Source organism: Cuculus canorus, chromosome 3 (assembly GCF_017976375.1).
Source record: "Cuculus canorus isolate bCucCan1 chromosome 3, bCucCan1.pri, whole genome shotgun sequence".
Taxonomy (NCBI): domain Eukaryota; kingdom Metazoa; phylum Chordata; class Aves; order Cuculiformes; family Cuculidae; genus Cuculus; species Cuculus canorus.
Genome location: NC_071403.1, coordinates 64,658,144 through 64,682,599, shown reverse-complemented (window position 1 = coordinate 64,682,599; position 24,456 = coordinate 64,658,144). Strand labels below are relative to the sequence as shown.

Below are 24,456 nucleotides of genomic sequence, written 5' to 3'. Positions count from 1 at the left end.
TTATTTATTGTCTTGATGACAGAAATCATGCACTTTTTGTAGAATCATAGAATAGTTTGGGTTGGAAAGACACTTAAAGCTCTTCTAGTCCAACTTTCCCTGCAGTGCACAGGAACATCTTCAACCGATCAGGTTGCTCTCAGCCACATCCAACCTGACCCTGAACGTATCTAGGGATGGGTCTTGTACCACCTCTCTGGGCAATGTGTTCCTGTGTTTCACCACCCTCATTGTGAAAAATGTCTTCCTTATATCTAGTCTGAATCTACCCTCTTTCAATTTAAAACCATTATCCCTTGTCCTATTGTGACAGGCTTTCACTGCTTCTTTAGTAAATGACTGCAGTAACTTTGAGGCAGAGATTTTCTAAGGTAGTATGGCAAGTTCAGACTGTTTTGGTTTTTTTTTTCCTTAAAAGCTGACCATACAGACACTCAGCAACATTCTTTCAGCCAGCACATTTCCTTCCTGCATGTCTTATCATATAAATAGTATGATTTATAACATTTATAATTGTTTTACTGTGCTCACCTTCATTATAACAAACAAGTTAAAACAGGCTATACAAGAAAACAAACAAAAATCTCAATCTGAAATGCAGTATAAAGAAACCTTGACACTGATGGACATAAATGCTGCCCTTCTAAGTCTTCTGCCTGCCGAGTTTCTTTTTTAAGATCTCCAAGAATTCAGTCATTTCAGCTCAGTGCCTATGTTCAAGTCACTGCTGCTCTGTGGGTATTTTCCCAGTGTTGGATGACAGTGACAGCAACAAAGTGGAGAGAAAAGCTCAAACAGCTTTTTCATCATAACTTCTAATAGATGGACCACTAAGTTCTATTTCAACTAATAGCATAAATCACGGTTTTTAAAAAGTCATCAGTTATGCTTCCTTCCACAAAATTCACCAAAATATACCTTCAGGTTTGGTGTCTCTCATGATGGAATAAAACATAATAAAGACACTGAATTTATAAGAGATGTCACTCTAGCCAGTATGTTTGTAAATAAATCACACAGCAGATACTGCTTTACTTGAAGGCTAGCAGATATTGAAATATCCTTTCATGTACGCCTGGAAATATGAGCATGACTTCTGTCATGGGTTGAATGTTCTTGATACGTGGAAACACAGCCAGTTTTTGCAAAACACCCTCCCAACACTTAGTGTATTATTGACCAGAATATTCAAGAAACAGCAAAGTGCTAAATAAAGGCTCCAGAGCTAACAGTTCTCTGCCTGTCCTTGTGTCTAAGCCTGTACACATGTAGGATCCAGAGCCTTTGGTACTCTTGAGGGTTATATAACCAAGGAAAGATATGTACTCCTGATCAGATGGGCCTGTAATAAAAAAAAGGTATGAAGCAGAAGACAATAGTCAAGAGAGCAACTTCGTTCATGCTAGTGAAGTTAAGTGATGAGATCTGTGGTGATCAGCATTGAATCCTGAAGAAGATAGTGAAATAAGGGGAGAGAGAAGAATTCATGTACTGTTTCTTCTCTCAGATGTTAAAAGTCCCTGTCCTTCTGCTTAATGGATATTCAACAATGTAGGACAGAGATCTTATCTGTGTTTTCTCTCTGGCTGTGTTTGTACCATCATACTTAAAATATTCCAGTAATGGGAAACTTTCATCCTATTACTACTGACTGTCCAGGGGCTGAGCAGCAGTTTACTAATTACAGACTGTACCATACACTCAACTGTTATTGTCTCAAATGCAAGCCAGCAGGGCACTTACAGTTATCCAAATGTTCATTAACAAGCTCTTACAAGCAATATCTTTATTTAGGATATGTAAGAAAAAAATGCTGATATAGTATGTTATTCATTCCAGATGAACACAACTTGAGCATGTCACCACATGAGATGTATAGTATGGTTGTAATGAATGGTGGACAGGCAAGGCTAAGCTGCTGAGCAGGCTGTGATGGTGATTAGAGGGAGACAACACTTTGTGGGAGGATATACCCACGTGAGGCCTCAGGATGACCTCAAAAATATTTATGGTGCTGAAATGTCTCTTCAGTACTGTGTTATGCAGACAGCAAGGGAAAGATGCTGCTGCAGAAGGTTTCTTAGCAGACATAGACAAGATGTATTCAGTGTTTGGATAAGAGAAATATAGTGTTAAATAATGATGAGGTTTAGAGGCTACAAAATTTAGCAGACATTATAGTGATTTTTTAATGAAATAAACTGTTTTCAGTGAAGAAGCTCCTGTCCAGTGCTGTTCCAAGTGAGGGCAAGAGTTTATTTGTTGTTTGTGATAGAATACAGTGAAGAAGGCAGAGGTAAGATGAAAACGGGTGTACCTGAGGCTTGGTGAATAATGGACTGGATATTCTAGTATGTGTCCCCAGATTTTGGGTTAATGATTTCTTTTCATTGAATCTTTTAGTCAATTACTCTAAAAAGTGGTAAATGTAATAAACATGTCTTATGCCTTCATAGTTATGTGTGGCACTGAGTATTGTGGAAATACCATAGCATTAAATATTTGGAGATGAGAGCAAAAAATAGCATTTAGATATTATTTCATTTTCTACAAAAGAAAATACTACCAAACAGATTCCATTCTCATGCCAATGTAAATTAAAGGTGGTTTACATTAAGCTAACTGTGTCACATTAAGGAAAAACGGCCTGAGAGAGGACCCTGGCACTTAGTTTTCTAAGTTTAGTCTTTATGAAAACATTGAGCTTCTTCTGACTTCAACTCTAAGACTCTAAGGCACTCAGAAAATGTTAGAAAAGAAATGCACTGCTTGACAGAGATCGCTTGCATGAGTCATACCCTTTAGAAACTGCACCTGTTTGCCGCTGTCTGGTTTACAACACTTGTAAGTGGAACATTAAGCAAGAATCACGCAATGAACTTATGCTTAGGTGTAAATTTCCATCTTTTTATTTTCCAAAGAGATACATAAAATGCAGTTTATATTTCTTAATTAGAACTACTCAACTAAGGCTATTTGAGCTATTTCTTGAAGAAGGAAAAAAAAATCAGTTTTGAACAAAAAAAAATCAGTTTTGAACAAAAAAAAAAAGACAGAAGGAATGGCACTCTTAGGTTAGCCTGGTAGATGGGAGATGTGGACATAAACTCTTAAGACATCAGAAACTATGTAAAATTCAAAGTTTAGCATAACATCTCATTGAATTAAAACCAGAAACAGATTAGCAACTTCGTTTCTAAAATCACATATACATGAATGTTGACTGTACAGGTTAACACAAGGAGATGGGCTAGAACAGCTAGAGAAATAAGTCATTTATAGAGGTTGTAAAAGCAGAGAAAAGAATGATAACTAGGATGATAGCAGATTGTGAACTTGTTCTGTATCTCAAACTAAAGTACCACAAGATTTCCTTGTAAACTCCAGATGAATTCAAGGCAAGATTTGTTTTCTCTCTTAGAATATATTCCTACTTCTTAAGAACCTATTCCCATTGCAATGACCTATAAATGCTGTGGCAAATAGGTATTAGTGGAATAAAATGAGATCTAGTTACACATCCACTGCTGCTATCTGCTCATGAATACGTAAATAGGCAAAAAGCCCAGTGATTCTGTATACATATGATTTTGGCTTTGAACTGCTACAAAGTGGAACAGCTTGCAAAACAGTGTCCTCTTGCCTCTGCTCCCCAAATTGCACAACCTGGGCTCAGGGATAGCTCTACCCTGCCCTTCCATGTTCTTGCGCTCGACTTAGCCTTTTAATCTTAGGCCATAATGCTAATGCTACTATGGATGACCGATGACGAAGATTTACATGTGTCTTAATTTCAAAGCAACCATTTGAAGCAATAAATACAAGGCATCAGACACAATTGCTACTACTGCAAAGCACATATTCCAAGTTTGTTAACAAAACAAAAATCCATCTATAGCCAAGACAGCAGTTGCTATACACAGAGATGATTTTCAGTTGTGGTCAGGAAAACATAATCAGCTGAATATCACAGAAACCAGTGTCTCTTGAGGTGATGAGATCACAGGAACATATGAACTTTAAAAAAGGAAATGCGCTGTTAGGCTTGGTCCTCTAAAGATAATGAGAATCAGAATCGCATCAAAAGTGTTATGATAGAATAGAAGGAAAATTCAACTTGATGTGTATTGCAGATAGATGATTTGAGCTCAGAAACAAAGAAAAAAAAAAGTCTGCTCAGCAACTAGATGCTTTTAAAGAAGGGTAAATTGAATTTAGCAGTGGCATGGAGATAATCATATAAGAGATTATTTTTATTATATAGGCCAAGATATTTTCCCATGCAGGAATGTCAGAGGGAAAATACAGCTAAATGATTTCAGTTTACTTTTATTTTTCTCTTACGTTCACTTTGAATGTATTTCTTTCGTATCCCACACAGAAAAAAAAAAACCCAAAAGGTATATTTCTGTTTCTAGGCATGCTGCATGCTCTGTATCTGTTTCAGTGAGACCAAGGTAGAACACAGGCATCAGCTAATAGAAAAGAAAATAGAAATTTCAACAAAATATTCACAAGAAACCCCACAACAATTAATTGCATTAGTCTTCGGTGCTCCCTTGTGTGAATGGGTAACTTAGTCACTTGTGCTACAGAGAGCCTGCATGTTACATATAATCCTATTCCAGGACCTTTCAGAGATTTGCCTGAAAGTAAGATAAACTTCAGCTCAAAACTTTTGTTGATGCTGTTTTCGTCAAGCCTGTTGCTAAGATGACTACTTTGGGACTTCTGAGCCTACAGCCTAAATTGTCTTTTCAGGCAGCCACTTCCTCCTCTTATATGCAGAAGTTATGAGTCATCTACCTCACTGAGCCAACAAATGCCTCTTAATCTTTTCCAAGCATGAGAGAATAACAGCAGATAGAGGTGTTCAGGCAGATTCTAATGACCTTTTAAATCAGAAAGACTGTGTAGGACAGAATTTGGTCCTAAAGGTCTTGCAGCAAACACACATTAGAAAGTAAATGGTAATTGAACTGTCATTTCAGATAGCATGGCATACTGTCACAGTCTAATATCTACCAAAAGGAATAGTGTTCAGGTCTAAACCAAGCTAAACAGAGTGAGGGTTCTTAAGTGCTGGTGTCAGCGATTTATTCTAGCATGCCAATATTTCATTATAATTTTGCAGTGGGAGTGTGATCTTGCATTCCTCTTCTACAGATAAAGGCAAATCACTCACCCTTCAGCAAGTGTGAAGCCAAGTTAAGGCTCTGAGCAGAATATGCATTTTCCTTTTGCTAAATGCCTTCGTTCTAACACTAGCAGAAGTTCAGAACATTTCTTGTAACCATGATACCACTACTGCAAGAAGCAAGAGAGTCCTTAAGCTGTTCTGCATACTGCCAGTTGGGTTCTCAAAAGCACCACAAGGAGATACTTTTTCAGAAATCCTGACTATCAGTTTATCTGGACATATGGAAGGAAGCAATATGCCAAAGACATACTTTCAGGCTGCACTGGGAAGAGTTATTTCTCACCAGATAGAGAGCAGGGAAATTTCTATTACGCCACAACATGATATACGACTATGAGGATAAGAGAATGTCGTCTTCCCAAGTTTAAAACAGAGGTCTGGCAACAAAGGATATCAAGCAATGGATCTGTGGAATTATCAGCAAGACAGCTATGAGACATACGTTGAAGGAACAACATTTAGTTCAAAAATGACCAGCCAATAGGACCATCTGGCAGAAAAGTACTTCTGTTCTTTTGAGAAAACACACAAAACGTAATTTCAAGCATGTCAATTTGGAAAGAATATAATAGTCTATTAATTATAAAAGCTTAGTTGCCAAAGTGCTTTCTTTCATAAAGAGAAGGATGTCTATTCTGATCACTCCAGTTTTCTTAGGTAATTGTAAAATGCCTGTGAACTCTTTCATGTTCATTTTATTCTCTTGTTAACACTGAGCATCACCTCAAAGCTACTGAATATTCAAAGAGGGATCTCTTTAAACACAATAATTAGTCTGTTTCAGTGATGCTCATACAATTTTAATTCATCAAATACTACAACAAATGCATTTGTCATAGGTGGGACCAATTTTGGTACCTGAACACTGCAGCTCTGTGTGTGATTCTCGTTCTCCTACAGCAGTCATTTGGTTTGATTGATGACATGTTTGTGAGTCCGTTAGTTTCATGGATTGTTTTCTGATATTGAAAGCAGGAATGAGTAGACATGGGCCCCTGATGTTTCAGCTCACAACATTCTTCATTTCAGAACATTTCCATAAGATATTAAACAATTAAATTTTTTCCTGAATTATTGTAATGAAAAATAACTATGAGGGTTTTTTTTTTTTTTCATCTTGGCCCCACCACAACTCTGAGAGCAAATTACTAGCCATCTTGTTTAAAAAATGCAACAAAACTTATCTCCTTCCCTCATCTTTCCTCCCACGTTTTTTATCTTCTACCTGTTAGGGAATTTATTCTCAGGACAATATGGACATTATTCCCTGCTGTCAAATAAATCTGCAGCAGAACTTTCGTATCTTTTCAAGTTGTTTCACACTATTTGTGTTTTACACGTTAGAATACTATTTGATTTTGTTAATGTGTCCTGGAAATTAATAATGGTAATCAGCATTGTCAAAACCAAAAAACTTGTACCTGAATTATCTGCTACGCTTAAGTACAACTACATGCAATAACAGTTTCTGAGCCTGTTTACATCTCTAAATATCATTAGCTTTAAATTGGTGTGATTACTTGTATGTGTCAAAGTTAAGCACGGAAAGTATTTACAAACTTGCAGGATGAGGGATTTAGACTACTGAACATTATGAAGTATATTTTTTTTCCTTAATGATTACAGCACTAGACCAAGACTGAATATACACATGTTGCTTTTCATAAAGCAGTAACTATCTGCATAGGGAAAATCTTTACATCTAAACTTCAGGAGCCTCATAGATGAAATATGGCTCATAGACAACATCTTCCTCTGCAGAGTTAATCACCTCACATGCCTTCAATACTACCCATTGCTGGATGAAACACCTGTTCCTGAACCCCCTTTCTCCAGGCTACCCACTTGCTGATACCAGATGTCTAACTTTTACATGGGACAATGTTTGGGACATAAATTCTAGACTAAATGTATATCAGAACAGTCATGATGTAAATATCATGCATACGCTTACCTTATATCATGGCACCTATGTTTATCTTCTTACATGTATAGAAGACAACTGAACTCCCTAAGTCATTTTTAAGGGAGTTCTAGATGACATTTTATAACTAACCCTGCTCCCTATTATTTTAAAAGAAATAAATAAGGGGAGGGACTTTTTACAAAGGCTTGTAATGATAGGAGTAGGGGCAATGAGTATAAACTGGAGAGCGGCAGATTTAGAATAGACGTAAGGAAGAATTTCTTCACCATGGGAGTGGTGAGACACTGGCACAGGTTGCCCAGGGAAGCTGTGGATGCCCCATCCCTGGAGGTGCTCAAGACCAGGTTGGATGCGGCCTTGGGCAGCCTGATCTAGTGCGATGTCCCTGCCCATGGCAGGAGGGTTGGAACTGAATGATCTTCAAAGTCCCTTCCAACCCAAACTATTCTATGATACCTAATAGTTTGAAAGTGTTCATTCATTTCAGTGATAAGAACCCTCCTGAAAAATAGCAAAGTTTAAATATTTGCAAAGGGAAAAGTATTTGGAAGAGAAAAAGAATTTTCAACACATTTCCGAAAGCATGAGAACTCATATCCTTAGGCTCAATTCTTTACTTGTTAATTCTTTCTAGGTTAAAATAATTTCCATTCAATACTATTTGTATTTCAGCTACTGTGCGTCAAGGTACTCCAATTGTCTGCAATTACCTGCATATACTGTATTTTATGCTGTCAGTCTAAAAATTATTGTCGTCTTATTTTTAACATTTATGGAAGAACTTCAAATGCCTAGGTTTTTAATTAAGTTTGGAAAAGAAAACTGATGTGAGTTCAGTTTCAGAAGTTGGCAGTATATTTGTCAGTAAGGGCTTCACAACCAGTTCAGTTGGTCAGCAGATAATAAGGAGGAAAATTTGATTTTCCTGCATGAATTCTGAAGCATCTGTAGAAATTACAATGCTGCTGCAGACCACAGGAGTTTCTTTTTAGAGTAGAACAAGTTTTGTCTTTCTGAAGGCATGATTTCAACTGGATCTAACCAACACCATAAGCATGCTTTGTAACAGTATTCTGAATAGACTTCTACATGTAATATAGACAACATATATAGCTCTGTATTCGGGGCAGAATGTTATTTTCAAGCTTTCACTGTTTTTAACACTAGAAAACACTTGCAGTGTACAGTGTATCATTTGCTTTGTTAGATTATACAGTTGTATAAAGATGGGATTTTTGGTAAATATTAACTTCAGTATTTTCATTATGATAACATGGCAGCACAATTCAGCTTAAAGAAATGAATATTTTACTTACTTCTCTCACAAAATCCTGAGTACTATAGAAAATTATTTCTGTAATGGCTTGCTGCAGAAAACCAAAGGCATGTTATTTTAACAAGAAAGAAGACCAAAAATACAACAAATAACCTCATGAGATTACCTTGATGTGAGAGGAGTATTCATTTGGGGAAAAGACCTGACTTGTATTGCCAAGAGAGCATAACAAAGATAGGTTACCAAGACCCATAACATTCCATGGCATTCAGAGGTATAAAGGTGTGGATAATATGCATACAATGCCAATAACAATATCAGTGCACAGATTCTGCTTCTTTGTTCTCAATGAGTGGTAAATGTATCTACCGAGGTATCTTCAAAGGAAGCCACACTAGCTCCCTTAGGTTAGGGTGGGGTTTATTCCAGACCAAATTTCACCATGATTTAAAGCACAAATATGTGCTATATCACACTGCGTCTGTGAGAACCCACAACTCTACAGTGCTTTGGAAAGGAATACAAAACATTTTTTTAGCTAATGTTTTTAAGGTTCCGTAGCTAGTCTAGTACCCTGATAGATGAAGTCCTCAAACACCTGGGCCAGCATAAAAAATATCATAAAAACATCCCTGCTTAGGCTCCTCCAAATATGTCCATAAAGTTTTCCTCCACCATGAAGACTTCCAAAAAATCAGACCATGCATACAGAGTGTACATTTGATGTGGACATAGTGAGTAGTTTTTCATTGTTTTCCTGCATTCAATTGTACGCAAATGGAACAAAAATTTACCTTCTCTTCTTTTTGTATTTTTTATTGTCCTTTATGCAAGAAAGCTCTTGGGCATTGTAGTACTACTAACAATTAAATAACGTTCTCATGATCAGACAAGCTATTCTACCTGATTTGGAGGTAATCTGATGAACTTCAGTGAGATCAAACTAGCTGGACTCACTTGGCATAAAAAAATGAAGAAATATATTAGTGTTACAATTTCAGCAGATAAAAAAATAGGAATATTAAATTATTTTATAGAGGGAGACATATATCTACAGTTACAGTAAATAAAATACAAAGTATAATCAGTAGCTGGGTGACGGAGTGATTTTCCTTTATGGTACAGTTATGAACCAAGTACATTACAGTAGGTGTTAGTATTATTAATCATGTTTACTACAGCAGTGCCTAAACCCATGCAAAAGATGAGCCTCCAAGGATTTCATACTATGCAGAGATACATAGCAAAAGACCATAGCTCTCCAGAAGAGTTTACGGATGAGGAAAAACAATATTGGTATCTGAGGGGAAAGTGTTACAAAAAAAAATTATCAGTGTAAGCAATGCAATAATGATAAATGTTAGTTTTGCAACAGGAAAGTGAGAACAACAGGCTGAAATGGGATAAGGAGGGAGAAGGGGGCAATAAGAAAAGGACAACTTAAGTGGGAAAGAAAAGACAAAGAAGTGCTGGTGAACATGACCAGGATAGAAACACTTGGGACAGATATGAAGTACAACTGAGGTGAAGGGTGGTAGCAGAGATTAAGAGCAGATTAATCAGCTCTGCAATCAAAACAAAGTGAAATTAAGCACTTCATTCTTGAACAAATATTACTTTACCAATACCAGTGTATCTCTCAGAATTAGGATAACTGTCAGTCATAATATAGTTTTGCTGTTCAATATTTACTGACATATTTTCTCAATCCTAAGCACAGAGCAAGGAAGCAGTGAAAATTAGGCTGCACATAAAATCTTTTTAACAAACAGGACTGACAACTGACAATGCAAAATTAACAAAAATATTGGCAATACTGTGGTATAGGAGAACTTAGAATAAAGAAATATATGCAGTTCTGGTGGAAATTTTGTAAAAGAAAGAGAAAATTAAGAGTAGATACAGAATAGAAAGCTATTTTTTTTTTTCAAACTCTATCTTATCCACCTTACTCGAAAGAAAACTGACCCATAAGCTATTTAGTGTACATGTTCAATCAAAAAGAGGAAATACTAAAAGGACCTTCATTTTGTCAAAGAACAACACTGGAGTTAGTAGCCTGAAGCTGAAATAAATGTGTGGAAAAAAGCAAAATGCACACAATGTCTTGGAGAATGGTAATCCACTAGGAAAAACATTGAAAGAAGCAACAAGTCCTCTATCAGCTTATATATCATTCAGAAAGTCACTCCTTAATTTAAAGTGCTCTAGATCAACAGAAGAATAACTTTGTGAAATTTAACAATTTCTGAATGTTAAATCCTATCTGTACTAGGTCGGTTCCTTCCTTCCTTCCTTCCTTCCTTCCTTCCTTCCTTCCTTCCTTCCTTCCTTCCTCCCTCCCTCCCTTCCTCCCTCCCTTCCTTCCTCCCTCCCTTCCTTCCTTCTTCCCTTCCTTCCTTCCTTCCTTCCTTCCTTCCTTCCTTCCTTCCTTCCTTCCTTCCTTCCTTCCTTCCTTCCTCCCTTCCTTCTTCCCTCCCTCCCTCCCTTCCTTCCTTCCTCCCTTCCTTCTTCTTCCCTCCCTCCCTTCCTTCCTTCCTTCCTCCCTTCCTTCCTTCCTTCCTTCCTTCCTTCCTTCCTTCCTTCCTTCCTTCCTTCCTTCCTTCCTTCCTTCCTCCCTCCCTTCTTCCCTCCCTCCCTCCCTTCCTTCCTTCCTTCCTCCCTTCCTTCTTCTTCCCTCCCTTCCTTCCTTCCTTCCTTCCTTCCTTCCTTCCTTCCTTCCTTCCTTCCTTCCTTCCTTCCTTCCTTCCTTCCTTCCTTCCTTCCTTTCTTCCTCCCTCCCTCCCTTCCTCTCTCTTTCTCTCTTTATTTATTCTTTATTGTGTTAACAATACCTTTATGACCATCTTCAAACTTACCTTTTTCTGTTGAGGCAGAGTGCAATGCCAAGCTGACCAAGGAAATGCTGCACAATTATGAAACTATACTGCATATTTTCTGAATTTGGTGCCAACCTCTGTGTGTTTGCAATGAAAGCAAATTGCTATGGAAATAAATGTTACAGGGTTTCAGATAGAGAAAGCAAAGCAACAAAGCTACTTAGGAGCACCCAAGCAAGTAATAAATTCCAACCCAACAGCCACACATGAACAACTGCTTGGCCCTGTTCAGCCCATGATGCAACTGCCAAAGCAAAGGACAGAGAGGTGAGAAAATATTAAACCTTTTAGGGCTTTGGGAAACTAGTGAAGCCAGAAGCATAGTGAACAGTTCAAGGCTTCCAGGGCAATGACAGCAAAAGCTGTGAGCTTGACCAGGAATAATGCAGTGAGCCTGTAGTAGGAAAGGTCTCTTCTCCTAGTCAGATATAGAGCTAACAAACTAGGGGGGGGAACTTACATTCTAATTTTTTTCTTACCAGCTTTTGTAAATAAATCACATGCACAAAGTCCTGTTGTCATATGACCTTCTGCTTGCTTCTGAAGGTTAAGTAGTGAATTATGAATAATTCATGATAAATTAATAAGTAATGATCCTTTTCAGAGTTACTGAAGTTGATTTGCTGATAGAAATTTCTCAGAAATAAAATGCTTGCAGTGAAAACAGGATCATTCTGTCCAAAGAAAGTGGAGAGAAAACATATGGATAAAAGCTATATCATAAAACTTTTCAGAGAGAGGTGTAGGACTGAAAGATTCTAGAAGGGTCTCTATGGGAATGGGATGTTAGGTACAAATTCAACCTCCAACTAAAAAATAAGTTCTTAAGCATGAAGATAGGGAAACTCTGTTCCCATTTTCTTGGAAACTCACCAAAAAGGGAGTTTGCAGAAAACACATGCAGGGAGTCCTGAACAGATGTAGGTCCCAGTGTGCTTGCAGCACCTAAGTCTGTGTAGGCTTAGCAATGCCTCAGGCTGGCTATACGTGAATGGCACTCAACATTTCTGCTTAAAAGTATTATATTTCTGTAATGTTTACCTTAAAAATCAATACTTTAGAGAGGCTTTACTGCATTATATCGATAGTGTAGGATAGTTGCCTAGAAAGATTATGGAACAGATCTTCCTAGAAGCTATGCTAAAGCATATGGAGGACGGGGAGGTGATTAGTGGCAGCCAGCGTGGCTTCACCAAGGGCAAGTCCTGCATGACCCACCTAGTGGCTTTCTATGATGGGGTGACCGTATCAGTGGACACGGGAAAACCAGTGGATGTCCACCTGGACTTCTCTAAAGCCTTTGACATGGTCCCCTTCTCTAATAGTTTTCCTGTACCTGTATCTCCTATCTTCTGCTCCATTTTACAGCTCTGATAATACCCATTTCCCTTCCTTTGGCATAATCACCTAAAGTTTGTATTTGATCAAAAAGATGTGCTATTTGCCCCTTAAGTTGACTGGGAAGCATAGCTTCTCTCACAGACAAGCAGCATGCATTTATTTTCTGTCTGGAAGATGCTTTCATCTACTGGAAGTAGTGCTTCTCTGGTCAGGCTTTGGTGGTGACTCAGTGCACACCCTGCAGCTGATGAACTTCACAGATGAAATTTGCATCATGTCAGTGGGCCGAACAGCACACCGCCCTCCACTGAAAGTGGGAAAAACTGGGTCATAGCTATGGACTTTATCTAGAGAAAAAAATTCTCATAGTCTGCATCTCTGTTACAGATACGAGGAAAACCAGAGGAGAGAACTAGAGGTGCTAAAAATGTGCTTAATTTCCTACCTGTATTAGTTTTGTCTCTGTGAAAGAGTTAGTATTTTGAAGCATGAATTGAGGCAAGTTAAGAAGGTTCCTAAACTACTGCATCTTCATCTAACCATATGCATATCTACTTATTTTTCACTAACAGTTTTGCCCAGTATCAGGTATTAATGGTTATGAAGGTTTGCTTGAACAGCTCCTTACTACAACTGGAGATATTTTGCTGTCCTCGAGATATTTTGCAATTCTTCTGCTGCTGACTTCACTTTCCCTCAATCTCATATGCTGAACATTGCCAGGGTATCCACTGAACAATTTGACATGCAAATCCTCTCCACTGGACTCCAGAAAAGCTAGGAAAAATCCATAATCTCACATTTGATCTGATAGAGCTAAAAAACATGAACTCATGACATGTGAAAAAATGACAAATAGGTCACGAATTTAACTGTGAAACAAACTCCTCAGGGGATAGTTTCAACATAACATCTGTTCTGTATAAAATCAGTTATGTGCTGGGTTTATTCATACCCTTTTTAGAGAAAAGCACACTTAGTCCAACTGATAAACCATCTTTATTTATTTTACACATATGATATTAATTTTGGATTTGGAGATTGCATCAATTTATCTGATTTTCTTCACATCAAATGAGAAAAACTAAATATATATTAAGTTAGCACGAAACATGTTTTCCTTATTCTTTTCTGTCTGTGGTGATTAGGGTGGCAGCACTATTATTATTTGTTGTTCCCACAGTTTCTATTTTTCTACTAAAATTCAAATTTGTCTTTGCTGTTAACTCAATCACTCTAAGTTTTTTCGGAGCTTATTTCCAAGAAATGTTCTTAAAAACAGAGACAGAGTCATTTGCATTGCCCTGAAGGAGCTAATTCAAGGCGTTTTTAAAAAGAATGTAATGTAGAGACATTTTCCCAATTTTATTATTTGTCAAAGTCATTTTATTGTACTTTAATAGTAGTCTCAGCAGAATGGAGTATCGCTAACTGTATTTCAGTGAAAGAAAAGAAAGTGATTTTTACTATAATCATCAATTCTGGATGCAAAGCTTTAATAGAAAAAACATTTTATCTTAGTAAAATACTCTAAGTGCACGTGTATATATATTTACATACCTATACAGATATGTACGTTAGTATACATCATACAGAAATCAACTAATAACTCTGTTTATACCTAATTGCTGCACAGAGATCTACAAGTAGCACAACCTTGGTAAGAGTCAGGTTATCTACCTGTGGCCTCAACTGTACAGGCTTAGGAGGAAAAGTAGAAAGTAAAGCAGGAATAAGGGGTAGGAAAAAAGGCTCTCTTGTGACCATTTGATTTTAAAAATTCTAACTTTTTATAACAGCTGTAACTAAAGAGTTACTGAATATCATCCCTTTATTACACATAAAACTAATACATTATCTTTCTGGAAAAAAATCTGAAGCTACATCATTAAACATGTTTATCTCAAACCACTGATTCAGAATACAACAGTATCAATAGCTTAATTACTTCATTAATAATAAAGAGCAAAAGAGGTTCATTACATGAACCTTTATGAAGTTATGTGTTCACTGTATGACAAAAATTTAGGGTTTAGTTTTCCATAAATTCTTCGGTACAGGATTAGTACTTTTTGTCTCTAAGTCCATATATTTTGGCAGTCCATCTTCACACAACACAGGTTAACACAAGGTTAATTCAGAGGTAACCTTTTTATTTTTCTGTTCACATTGAAGAATTAATTGCCTTTATTAGAGCCTATGAGAACAACACAACCTATTCATCTCTCCATAAAGATTACCACAAGCACATCTGGCATAACAACCCATGCTGAGAGGTAAGTAGCAATGCTTTCCTCATATCAACAGCCCAGACTTCAGGGAGGGCTATGGGTGCCACTCATTTATCACAGATATGGCACTGCAGTTAGATATAAAGGCCATGACCTCTCAGGGGCTGCCATAAATGTTTGCACATGGTTTCTGATTTCTTTTGCCATCGTGTGCATGTTAAGCACTAAAATGCTATTACTGCAGGCTATACGCTCTGGTGTTTTCTTTCCATGTCTCAGCTGTAACCACCGGTCTCATGAGCACCTTCTATCTTTTGGAGAAAGTGCTGAGGATGCATCTCCTTCTCATGTCTGACAGAGCCGAAAGCCACAAATTCTACATTCAGAGACATAAATAATTCTAAACTAGTATGTTTCACAAAGTGGTGCCAAGCTTAACAGCTTGAGGTACAAGGGAAAGCAGCAACTCTTTTTACCAAGTGGATGTCAGCTGAAAGACATGACTACAATCAAAGAAATACACAATAAAGAGGTTTGGAATTGATCTCGCCCATCTCATGTTTTATCACTGCTTCAATGCAATTCAGTAAGCAACAATCAATCATAAAGTCACAGTAAATACAGTTAATTGACAACTATTTTACTCTCATAATGTAGCATTTATCTATATCTTAAGGAAGCTCCTAGATGATTCATGATTTTTTTTCCTTTCTCAAGCTAAAAGATCTAGAGCATTTTGCTTTCTGTAGCTCTAAATGACATTGCATGGTTTACTGTAACTGATAACAGCTGTAACACTCGACATGAAAACATACTCTCAAAATGTCATATAAATTTTGAGGGATGTTTTAAATTACTTCAGTGGGAGGAAGTATATTGCAGATCTGGTCGTAAGTGTTTTTATTACTCTAAATAAGGACTAAACTGTTATTTAAGCACTGCTTTTTATAACTCAGTCAGTATCTTGGGAGGGTGTTTGCACTGCTTCACCTGCAATTGCTGCATCAGTTTGCTGTAGGTGGTTTGATAAAAGAAGAGATAAACCCATGCATCAGTGGAAAAAATTCACTTAACGCATTAAACTCACTCAAGACACCAACAGCGACCTTTGGACAGTAAGAGTAATCTAACAATTATAAAGAGATTAAAAAAGAAGATGCAAAGAATTGAAGAACCTCTAATTTCAAAAGCTTCTGCTTCCCTGGAAAGACAAGTTCAAGCACTGTACTTGAGGCCAGCCTGACAGCCTTCTGTATGTTTTTTTAATTCATCCTCGTCTCTTTCTCATGGTAGGAAGTCAGAATACCTGAATAATAAGAGTGACTTAACCAGCCATCAGTGCTGTTTAGTCATTCTTCCTCTGAACTGGTGACTGACACACAACGACCCCCCCTCAAATCCCCAAACTAACCAGTAAAACAAAATGTATTTCCCCCCCTGTATTTCAAGCTCCACTAGACTTCTGTGTAGTTCCAGTATGTTTAATGCTGATATTATGTATAATTTCTTTTTCTTCTCAATACTACCTGGACTCTGTTTCCATTTGAACCTATGCAAATAATTGAAAGCAGTAAAAAATCCAACTAAACCTACTGAAATATAGGATACATCCAATCATATTTAATTGAGGAAAACAATGAGGAAATTACCAAAACTTGAACACCTTTTTCAAAACTTCTTTGGTCACAGAAAATTCAATTATTTTTAATAATTTACTGAAAGCCTCCAAAATGTCTGCTGTTCTAATTTTGATGTTATTGAACTCTTTATTACAGGGAATGGATAATTGAACTAAGTTTACTCTTACTTCAATAGTAACCAAAATGGGCTATTAAAAAAGAAAGAAGAAACCAGAACTTAATAAATGAAAGAGAAAGCTGTATTACTTTCAGTTGAGTCAGTATCTGCATATGTATAAGACCATTTAAATATTTTTATTATCAAAAAGTCATTGAAAAAAAACTTCCTTTTCATTTTAGAATACCCTTTAGAATAAGACAAAAAAGTTAATTTTGTCTTATATTTGCATTTTTCGCTAACAGCTTAAAAGTATGTTGCAAATACTAAGTATCCCTCTAAGCTGACTGATTTTATTATTGACGTATTTAGAAGAATCAAAGAAAGAAAAGCAATGACTGCTGAAAGTCAAACAGAAAGTCAATGGCAAAAAAAGAGTATTTCAAACTCTACAGTCCTGATTACCCACCCACAGTCATCACACAACACTCCTCTTTCTCTATGAAGACAAGATGATTTACCACTGCCTTCTCCGTAATTGGAATATTCATAAGCAATTATAGCTGTGTTCAAAGAACATCCTTAGATGCAAGTGCTTGAATAAAACTGTTATCAAGGATTAAAGAAAAAAAAAGAGAGCAATTTTTCACAGAAAACAGCACACGTTGATTTTATCAGGTTGTTTCAACCCTATTGCAAAATCCATGGAGTTATACAGCAAATTTACTACTGCTGCTGTACTTTTAGAGACCTTAAGTCTGGTAACACCTGTGACAACTTTGATTCCAAATAAGAAATAAATTCATTATGATCCTATTTCATGTGGAGCCACAAACTCAATTAACTACCAAAGTCTCTTTACAGTTTACATTGCAAGTCCTGCAATGAACATCAATGAACTATATCACTTCAGATCTACTAGAGGAAATCTAAACAATTCACAACACCAGAGCAAGTTGAAAGAGTCAGACATAAGAAAGCAGGGAACTTTTCAAATTCAAAATGTATCTTTTTTAAAAGGTGTATATTGGCACTCCTTCCTAAAAGCATGACATTGCTCATTTTATTTCAGCCTAAACCCATGGAGCCTCTGAGGGGTTCTACCAGCTTTTGAAGCAGGCCCCTAGAGAGCTAGAGTTGAAAAGAAAAACAAAACAAACAAAACAACCAAGCTTCTGCTGCCCTAATATCTCTGCTCAGTGCAAATCAGGCTGCTCTGTATTGGCTTAGCAGATCAGGACACTTTCCCACACTAGTAAGGAGCCTGGATTTCACTTTGTAGCATTGGGTGCTTTACCTCAGGCAGAGAAGGAAATACCAGGCAGCTTTACATCCATTCCAAAAGTCCCAGAGCTGTTAACTGAACGCTCCACTTCAAACTGTCTTGACAGCCTGGGTGAAAGCACGGGCACAGGCTGGTGCCACTGCAGCCACATGCCAGCACGGCTTTTCCAAGCAGGACATCCTCTTCACAATGAAGGGAAGTAGGAGTTGCCAATGAACAGGTGTTTTCTGTACCTGAAAACTGCAGCCTTATCGAATGAATGTGCTTAGAAATTCCACCCACACAAACCCGGCTCTAATGCAAACCTGGAAGGCTTTGTGCCAGCGATCCTCAGGCTGGAAGGATTCTGTTTAAAACCCAGTTGCAAACACAGCCTCAAGGCAGCCCCGGGACACCCTCCTTCACAGCCACACTGCAGCACTGGAGGCTCACCGGCAGCTATGCAAACCTCTCACCTTCACAGTAGCCACTTATCTGTGCTGGTGACACCCAGCAAAATGCAGATGCCAAGGCCTCCCGGGAGAAGAGCCAGGAAGAATGTAGGCAATAAAGCTGCAGGTGAGCCCGTAAGCAGCAGTAAGTGGGGATGCACAATGCAGAGAGGTTGATGCTGAGAACCCAAGGTAGGGCAAGTGCACTAGGGGAGGAACTGAAAAGGTGATGAAAGAAAAGCTGATGTTCCAGATTTGAAAAAATAAGCGGCAAAACCCATCCCAGGTACCAATCAACCCTCCTTACTTTTCCTTAAGCAAACAAAGAGACATGTTGCTTAAAAGCAAGTTAAATTGAGCTAAACTTCTTCTACTACAAAATTATTAGCACTCACTTTGCAGAAGGTGGCATGAAATTGCAAGGCAGCTATACATACACACAAATTCTAAATTTTGCATAGATTCGTCTAAAGTCATTGAGGGTGCCTTTTCTGTAATGAGTCAAAGAGATGCATTCTTTAAAACTAACGTTAATGACATTTTAAGTAGTAGAACCTGATAAAAAAAAGATAGATAGCAGGATGTCTATCCAAGTGTGTTTATTCACTGGCAGATTCTGAGAAACTTCAGATTTGCTGGGTGGATTTATTTCAGAAGACTGCAACAATATGACATAGGAAAGATATTTCAGATGGGAAATAGAACTAATCGATACCTGCTTAAAGTAGCAATGGAACTACTGGTTTTCATGTCAAAATGTAATAATGGGCTTAGTCCCCATTAGAATTTTCTGTAATAATTAAGTGGACTACCACAGATGCCAAAAGCCATCAAATCCAAATTTCAACTTCAGTTCAATACATTTTCAATGTGAATATGCTGTATTTCACTTAAAATCACATTTTAAAAATCCAGAGGTAAATAATACAATTTTCTTTAGGTGTTAAAAACAAAACAAAACAAAACAAAAACCAAACAACTGTGTGATTTGATTTCTGGCAGAGAAAACATGGCTTTTCTTGATCTATGTGACTTAGACTCTGCTCCCCCTGGAAACACTTCATATAAATCACTTTGTGCATTTTGGAGCATGGAGCACCGGAGTAAAGCATCTGCCATGAAAGAGCCTACGAGCTGGCAGCTCTGTTTTGCAGACAAATCTTGAAAGATAGATGTATGTCAAGTTCTCTTTGAAGGATGACAGAATGCTTCATAACACTGCAGGACAATCTCTGTGAACTCTTCTTTAGCAATAAAGGGAGATTGGCTCTGCCTGCAAGTTGTAAGAGAAATGACTAATATAGATCCGTCCTTGAATTTCATCAGGATGCTGAAGTAATCTATAGAGTAAAAAAAGTATTACAAGAAATTGTATTTTACTAAATTTCATTGCATTTCAGTTTTAAGTGTTTATGAATCTAAGTTTTTTCCTTAGAGCTGGCTGAAAATGAATAAACATAACTCGCATAAACTGGCATTGAGTAGAGAGAAAGTCTATCCATTTGAACACAAGTATGTGATGCCAATCTTTCAACTTTTGGCTTGTAAAGCTGCTGCCTAGAAAACTACTAATCAAATGCAATCAAGAAGAGAGATGCTCTAGATTTAGTTGTCATTTGTTGCTATAAGAAGTATTGAAAATGCAAAACTCTTTGGCCCAAGAGAAAAGCTGCACTGAATCAAAACTTTTTGAGGAGCTACTAAAGAATCCAGCTGAGAATTATCACCACACTTTAAGATTTCATTTCCACAGTTTAAATTGCTAAAGTCACCTTTCAACCCAATGGAAACAGTCCAAAGTCTTTGACAGGACTCACAACACATACAGTGTAAACTTCCAATTTCTCTGTCATTGAGAGTCTATTTGCTGAATATCTGGTGCAATACATAGTTAAGTTACAGTTAAGTAAAACGTATGCACAGAAAAGTATTTAAGAGAATATCCAAGGTAAAGAAGAGGTACAAATGAAGGGGCAACACACAATAATTTTAACTGCACGTGATGATGACTTTACTTTTACTGCCTTGTTCTTCCTTTCTATTTGTTTCTATTTGTTGCCCCGGGGAGTTCATCTGCGGGAAAATGACACACACACCCCCAACCATGAGAAAAGATAATGAGGAATGAGTCTCAAGAGAAACAAAATTCAAATGTGATTTAATTGAAAAAGTTGAGGAGGATTGGAGGAAAACAACTTTTTTTCTCAAATTATTTCAGATTCTGCTATAAACAAAGATGAATGTTTCCCAAATTTTAACGATTAATAATGTTGCTGTAAAGCTCAAGCATGTGGAACAAAATTAAATAAACAGGACTGATTCATCATTACACTCCAGTTGTTTTGTACTGCTCTTGTGAAGCAGTAATCCAGAAAAAAACGTGTTGCTAAACCAGCTCAATGGCTGTTCTGAACCACCAAAGTGGCATGGAGCTACTCATCAGACACGTAGGAAAACCAGTTTGAAAAGCCTCTTCCCATTCTTCACATCTCTGTCCTCTCTCCTCTTTAAGCCCTTCTTTAGGAATATTTTGTGAAAATTAGCTTGAGGTAGGCATTTGAACAGACCCGGTGGAGGAGCAGAGCAGGCAGTGGATTAGCTGCAGCCAGGGACGCAGTTGCTCTTGGCAATTTTGCAGGATTAAGCTCACTAGCTGCCTTCCTTCTCCTTTAACCTCTCCTGTACTTAAAGCCTATATACCATTGTTTTGATATTGTTACTCGCCCTTGGAGCAGCTCACAAACAAGCTGCTGTGAACCGAAGATGGTCACTAACCCTGACTCCTATCCTACAAGAGTGCCTGGCTGCAGTCCAGCACAGAGCCAGGGTCGGACTGGGATCAGTGAATGCAAGTGGTACAAAGAGATGAACAAATCTAATGATGTGTTACTAAGAGCTGTAACAAAATGGGGAAATTAAAAAACCCACCAAACCAAACTGCATAACCTCTGGAAAACAAACAGACCTATGGTGCATACCTGCATTTTTTAAGATACTGTTCAGCAAAACACTTACATTGCTGTCACTGAAGTTGAGCTCTCTGAAGCACTTCAGCATGCTTCAGTTTCAAATGCAACACCTCTTATAAACACCTCACGACAGCTCCCGCGTGGTGAGAAAGTGGCACCCACTTTGACACTATGCACACAGCCAGGGGTGAGAAAAGCAGGACACGCAGCAAAGGTGGCAGGAGCATAGCAAAGGTGCTAAATGCACTTCAGGCCTCCTTCACAAGTGAGAAACTAATCCGCAGCTGCTCAGTTGTATGCAAGTGGTTTTCTGCATTTACACTTGTGCCTGGCTGGCTGCCAGCCCGTTTCAGAGGTTGGAAGTGAAAGTGAACCTCCTTACCCATTTATTTCCTTTAGAACAGGGAAATAACTTATGACTTGTTATCAAGGTCAGGAGATAACAAGGTGTCCTTCCCAGACACAGATCTGCACTTTCACTAGCTCATGTTTCCTTTATACTCACACAGCTCTTTGCTTAAGAGCTGCTCTTTATGGCATTGTCCACAGTATTAACTCCAAAGCCCATATTTCCTTACACAAAGATGAGTTTTTTTCAGTTCCGAATGTATTCAATGCCTGTTCTCCACTGAATTCAAAATAATCTTTTTCCTGATATACATGGAAAAGAAGGAAATACTTTGTATATCCTTTATCCCTGTTATTTCCAAAAGACCACCGGTAGAGTTCCATTTTTAGGGAAGTCTAGGGGAGACTAAAAAGCACAGATAAGTACATAGTTAATCAAATTTCACATATAATTGCACCAGGAATTACACACAGCAAGATTTAGATGCAAATATGATGGCCTAGAACCCCACATAAAGAAAGAGTTAAATTAACTGTCACAAAGACAAGGAAAACATCCACTGCTCTCCCAGTGGATGCCTTGCCAAAACCAACTTCGGCATTTTTACCAGCTAACACTTAACTCAGGAGATGATATCTGCAGACACTTGCAGACTAATGTTAGACTAAACTCTCCAATGTACAGGACAAACTGTGAGTGGGAGAATGAAGAATAAATACAGATACAGAAATGTAAGTATGGAGGCTGAGCTGTCAAATCGTGGACAGCCCAGCTCCCAATTATGTCACCACAGGTTGCATTACATGTGCTTAGTGCTCCTGCAGATTTGCCTGAGGATTCCCAGTCCTCAGCTTTTAGCCATTCAAGTAGGACTTTCATTAGATTAAATAACCGATTCTCTGTTCAGTTACTGGCAGCATTTTCAGCTCAACTAGTAGATGAATCTACAGCATTTAAAAAATCTGAAAAGCATTTACATGTTTTTCAGGAAAATTATGCACACACATTGAATCATTCCCTCCTGCCCTGTTTTCATTGGCCAGGATCACGCTCCTTTTAAATGAGATAAAATTACAAGTGTGTATTCATGATTAACTTTAATTAGCAAACACCTACAAATCAATTATTAAATTGTCACCCAATTAGCAGGAATAGTAAGCTGTGAGAAGTAATCAGTGAGAGGAACTTCAGAGATGGATGAGGAAACAAACAGCACTGAGCAAATGTACACTCAGAGCCAAGTTCAGCACTACTGAAGAGGAATCGAGATGGGGTCTGGTAAGCTCTGACCTGTCTTCCAGTTCAGATCATGAGGATATTCAATAATTTCTGTAAAACTGCAGGTCACTGGGCTCCAAAAGGAGCTGTGATACCTTGATGTTGTGTTACTGCACTGCACCTCTCCACAGCACACCAGCTCAGGAGTTTAGGCAATGTCAGTTTCTATGTTTTAATAACATTGTATTACCTGAAAGAGGCTTTTAGCTATATTCTAGCAGGCTATAGAGACAGGAAGATGTTTTGCCATCCTGTTCTTCTCTGTTCTTTCCTTGTATCATCTCCTTTCTAAATCTTGGCTCAGATATAGAAATACTGAGGGGATTCAGTTGGCAGGGCATCCAGGCTACTGACACAACTGCAGTTTCTTTTGCTGAAATGGATGGGATCGTTGTAAGAATTCCTAGGGCCATACTTTTGGGTGGTAATATCATAATTCATAGGCAAGATGATAAAGAGGCTCTGCGCTGTGCTTCACTGTGAGCATTTTTTTTTTTTTAATATTAAAGAATGCACATTATAAATCATTCCAGTGAAGGAAGAAAAAAAAAAAAAAAAACGGGTTACAATTTGCATTTTCTGACCAGCTCATTGCATGAGCATATGCATAATATGCTACCCAGGGTGGAGGTCAGGTACTCATTTTGAAACAGAGTAGCTGGACTCCAGTACTGTTGAGGTAATTTGGTCCTGAGAGCAGGCATCTTGCTCAATTTTGGGAAGAAAAAAAACACCAAAGATGACTCCCTCAGTGGATAGAGGAGTAAGGGAATTGCACTTATGTTTTGGTTTTGAAATAGATTACTCCAGTGATGTAATTTCATCTGCAAACATCTGATGAGGAGGAAAAAAAATCTTCCAAACTACCAAACATCTTTCCTATCTTTTTGCCTTCCTCAAGTGAAATACTTTGCAGAACTATTTTCATTCTTCTCTCTAATACCGTTATTTAAAACATTAAGTCTTTCTTTACAACGAATAGAAAAACACTACTTATGTTAGTGGGAGTTCTTAAAAATTACAATGTGCAGCACTTTTTATATGAAAAAGCATTTATTCTTTTAATATGCAGTGCATAGACAATTCCTTTAAGTATTAGTGTTTCTGATGCGATACGAATTTCGCTTTCTCTCTTCTCAGCTTTACTCATCTAACAAAATCATCGGTACAAATGGCACTACACAATGTAATGCTCCTAATGTAAAAGCCTGACTTAGTCTGTTTTCACCAGAGATTTCTGCCTATGCTTTAACAAAGGTAAATGAAAGGAAAACTAGGAGTCTTTGAAAATCTGTATAGAAGAGCTTAATATGGCATATCTTCATAACAGGAATAAATGAAAATATGTTTTTTAAGAAGCAAGTATCTAAGGATATTTGGCCTAAAATACAAGTTTTAGAACATTCCCAAAGCCTGTCAGCCATTGTTATCAAGACCACCAGGCACTGCAGACAATCACTGACATGGTCAGGATAGTGAGCTGGCAATTACAGTACCACCTACAGTTTTTCCTTGCTGAGCTTTGCAGCAAATTTGTCTATCTGGTAGAACAA

General features: G+C 37.7%; 1 protein-coding gene across 12 annotated transcripts in view; it reads right to left on the bottom strand.

Annotated features, from left to right (window-relative positions):
- The window catches only part of CHRM3 (cholinergic receptor muscarinic 3), a 272,134-nt gene that overhangs the window by 80,034 nt on the left and 167,644 nt on the right, over positions 1 to 24,456 (bottom strand). The window contains exon 1 of one of the 12 annotated variants that reach the window (XM_054063910.1): positions 11,262 to 11,373. The exons of the other annotated variants lie outside the window; for them this stretch is intronic. Within the exon in view, the coding sequence (XP_053919885.1) occupies positions 11,262 to 11,335 (74 nt within the window). The 5' untranslated portion in view covers positions 11,336 to 11,373. Of the gene's footprint in view, positions 1 to 11,261; positions 11,374 to 24,456 lie in introns of those variants that run through there. 12 annotated transcript variants of the gene reach the window in all.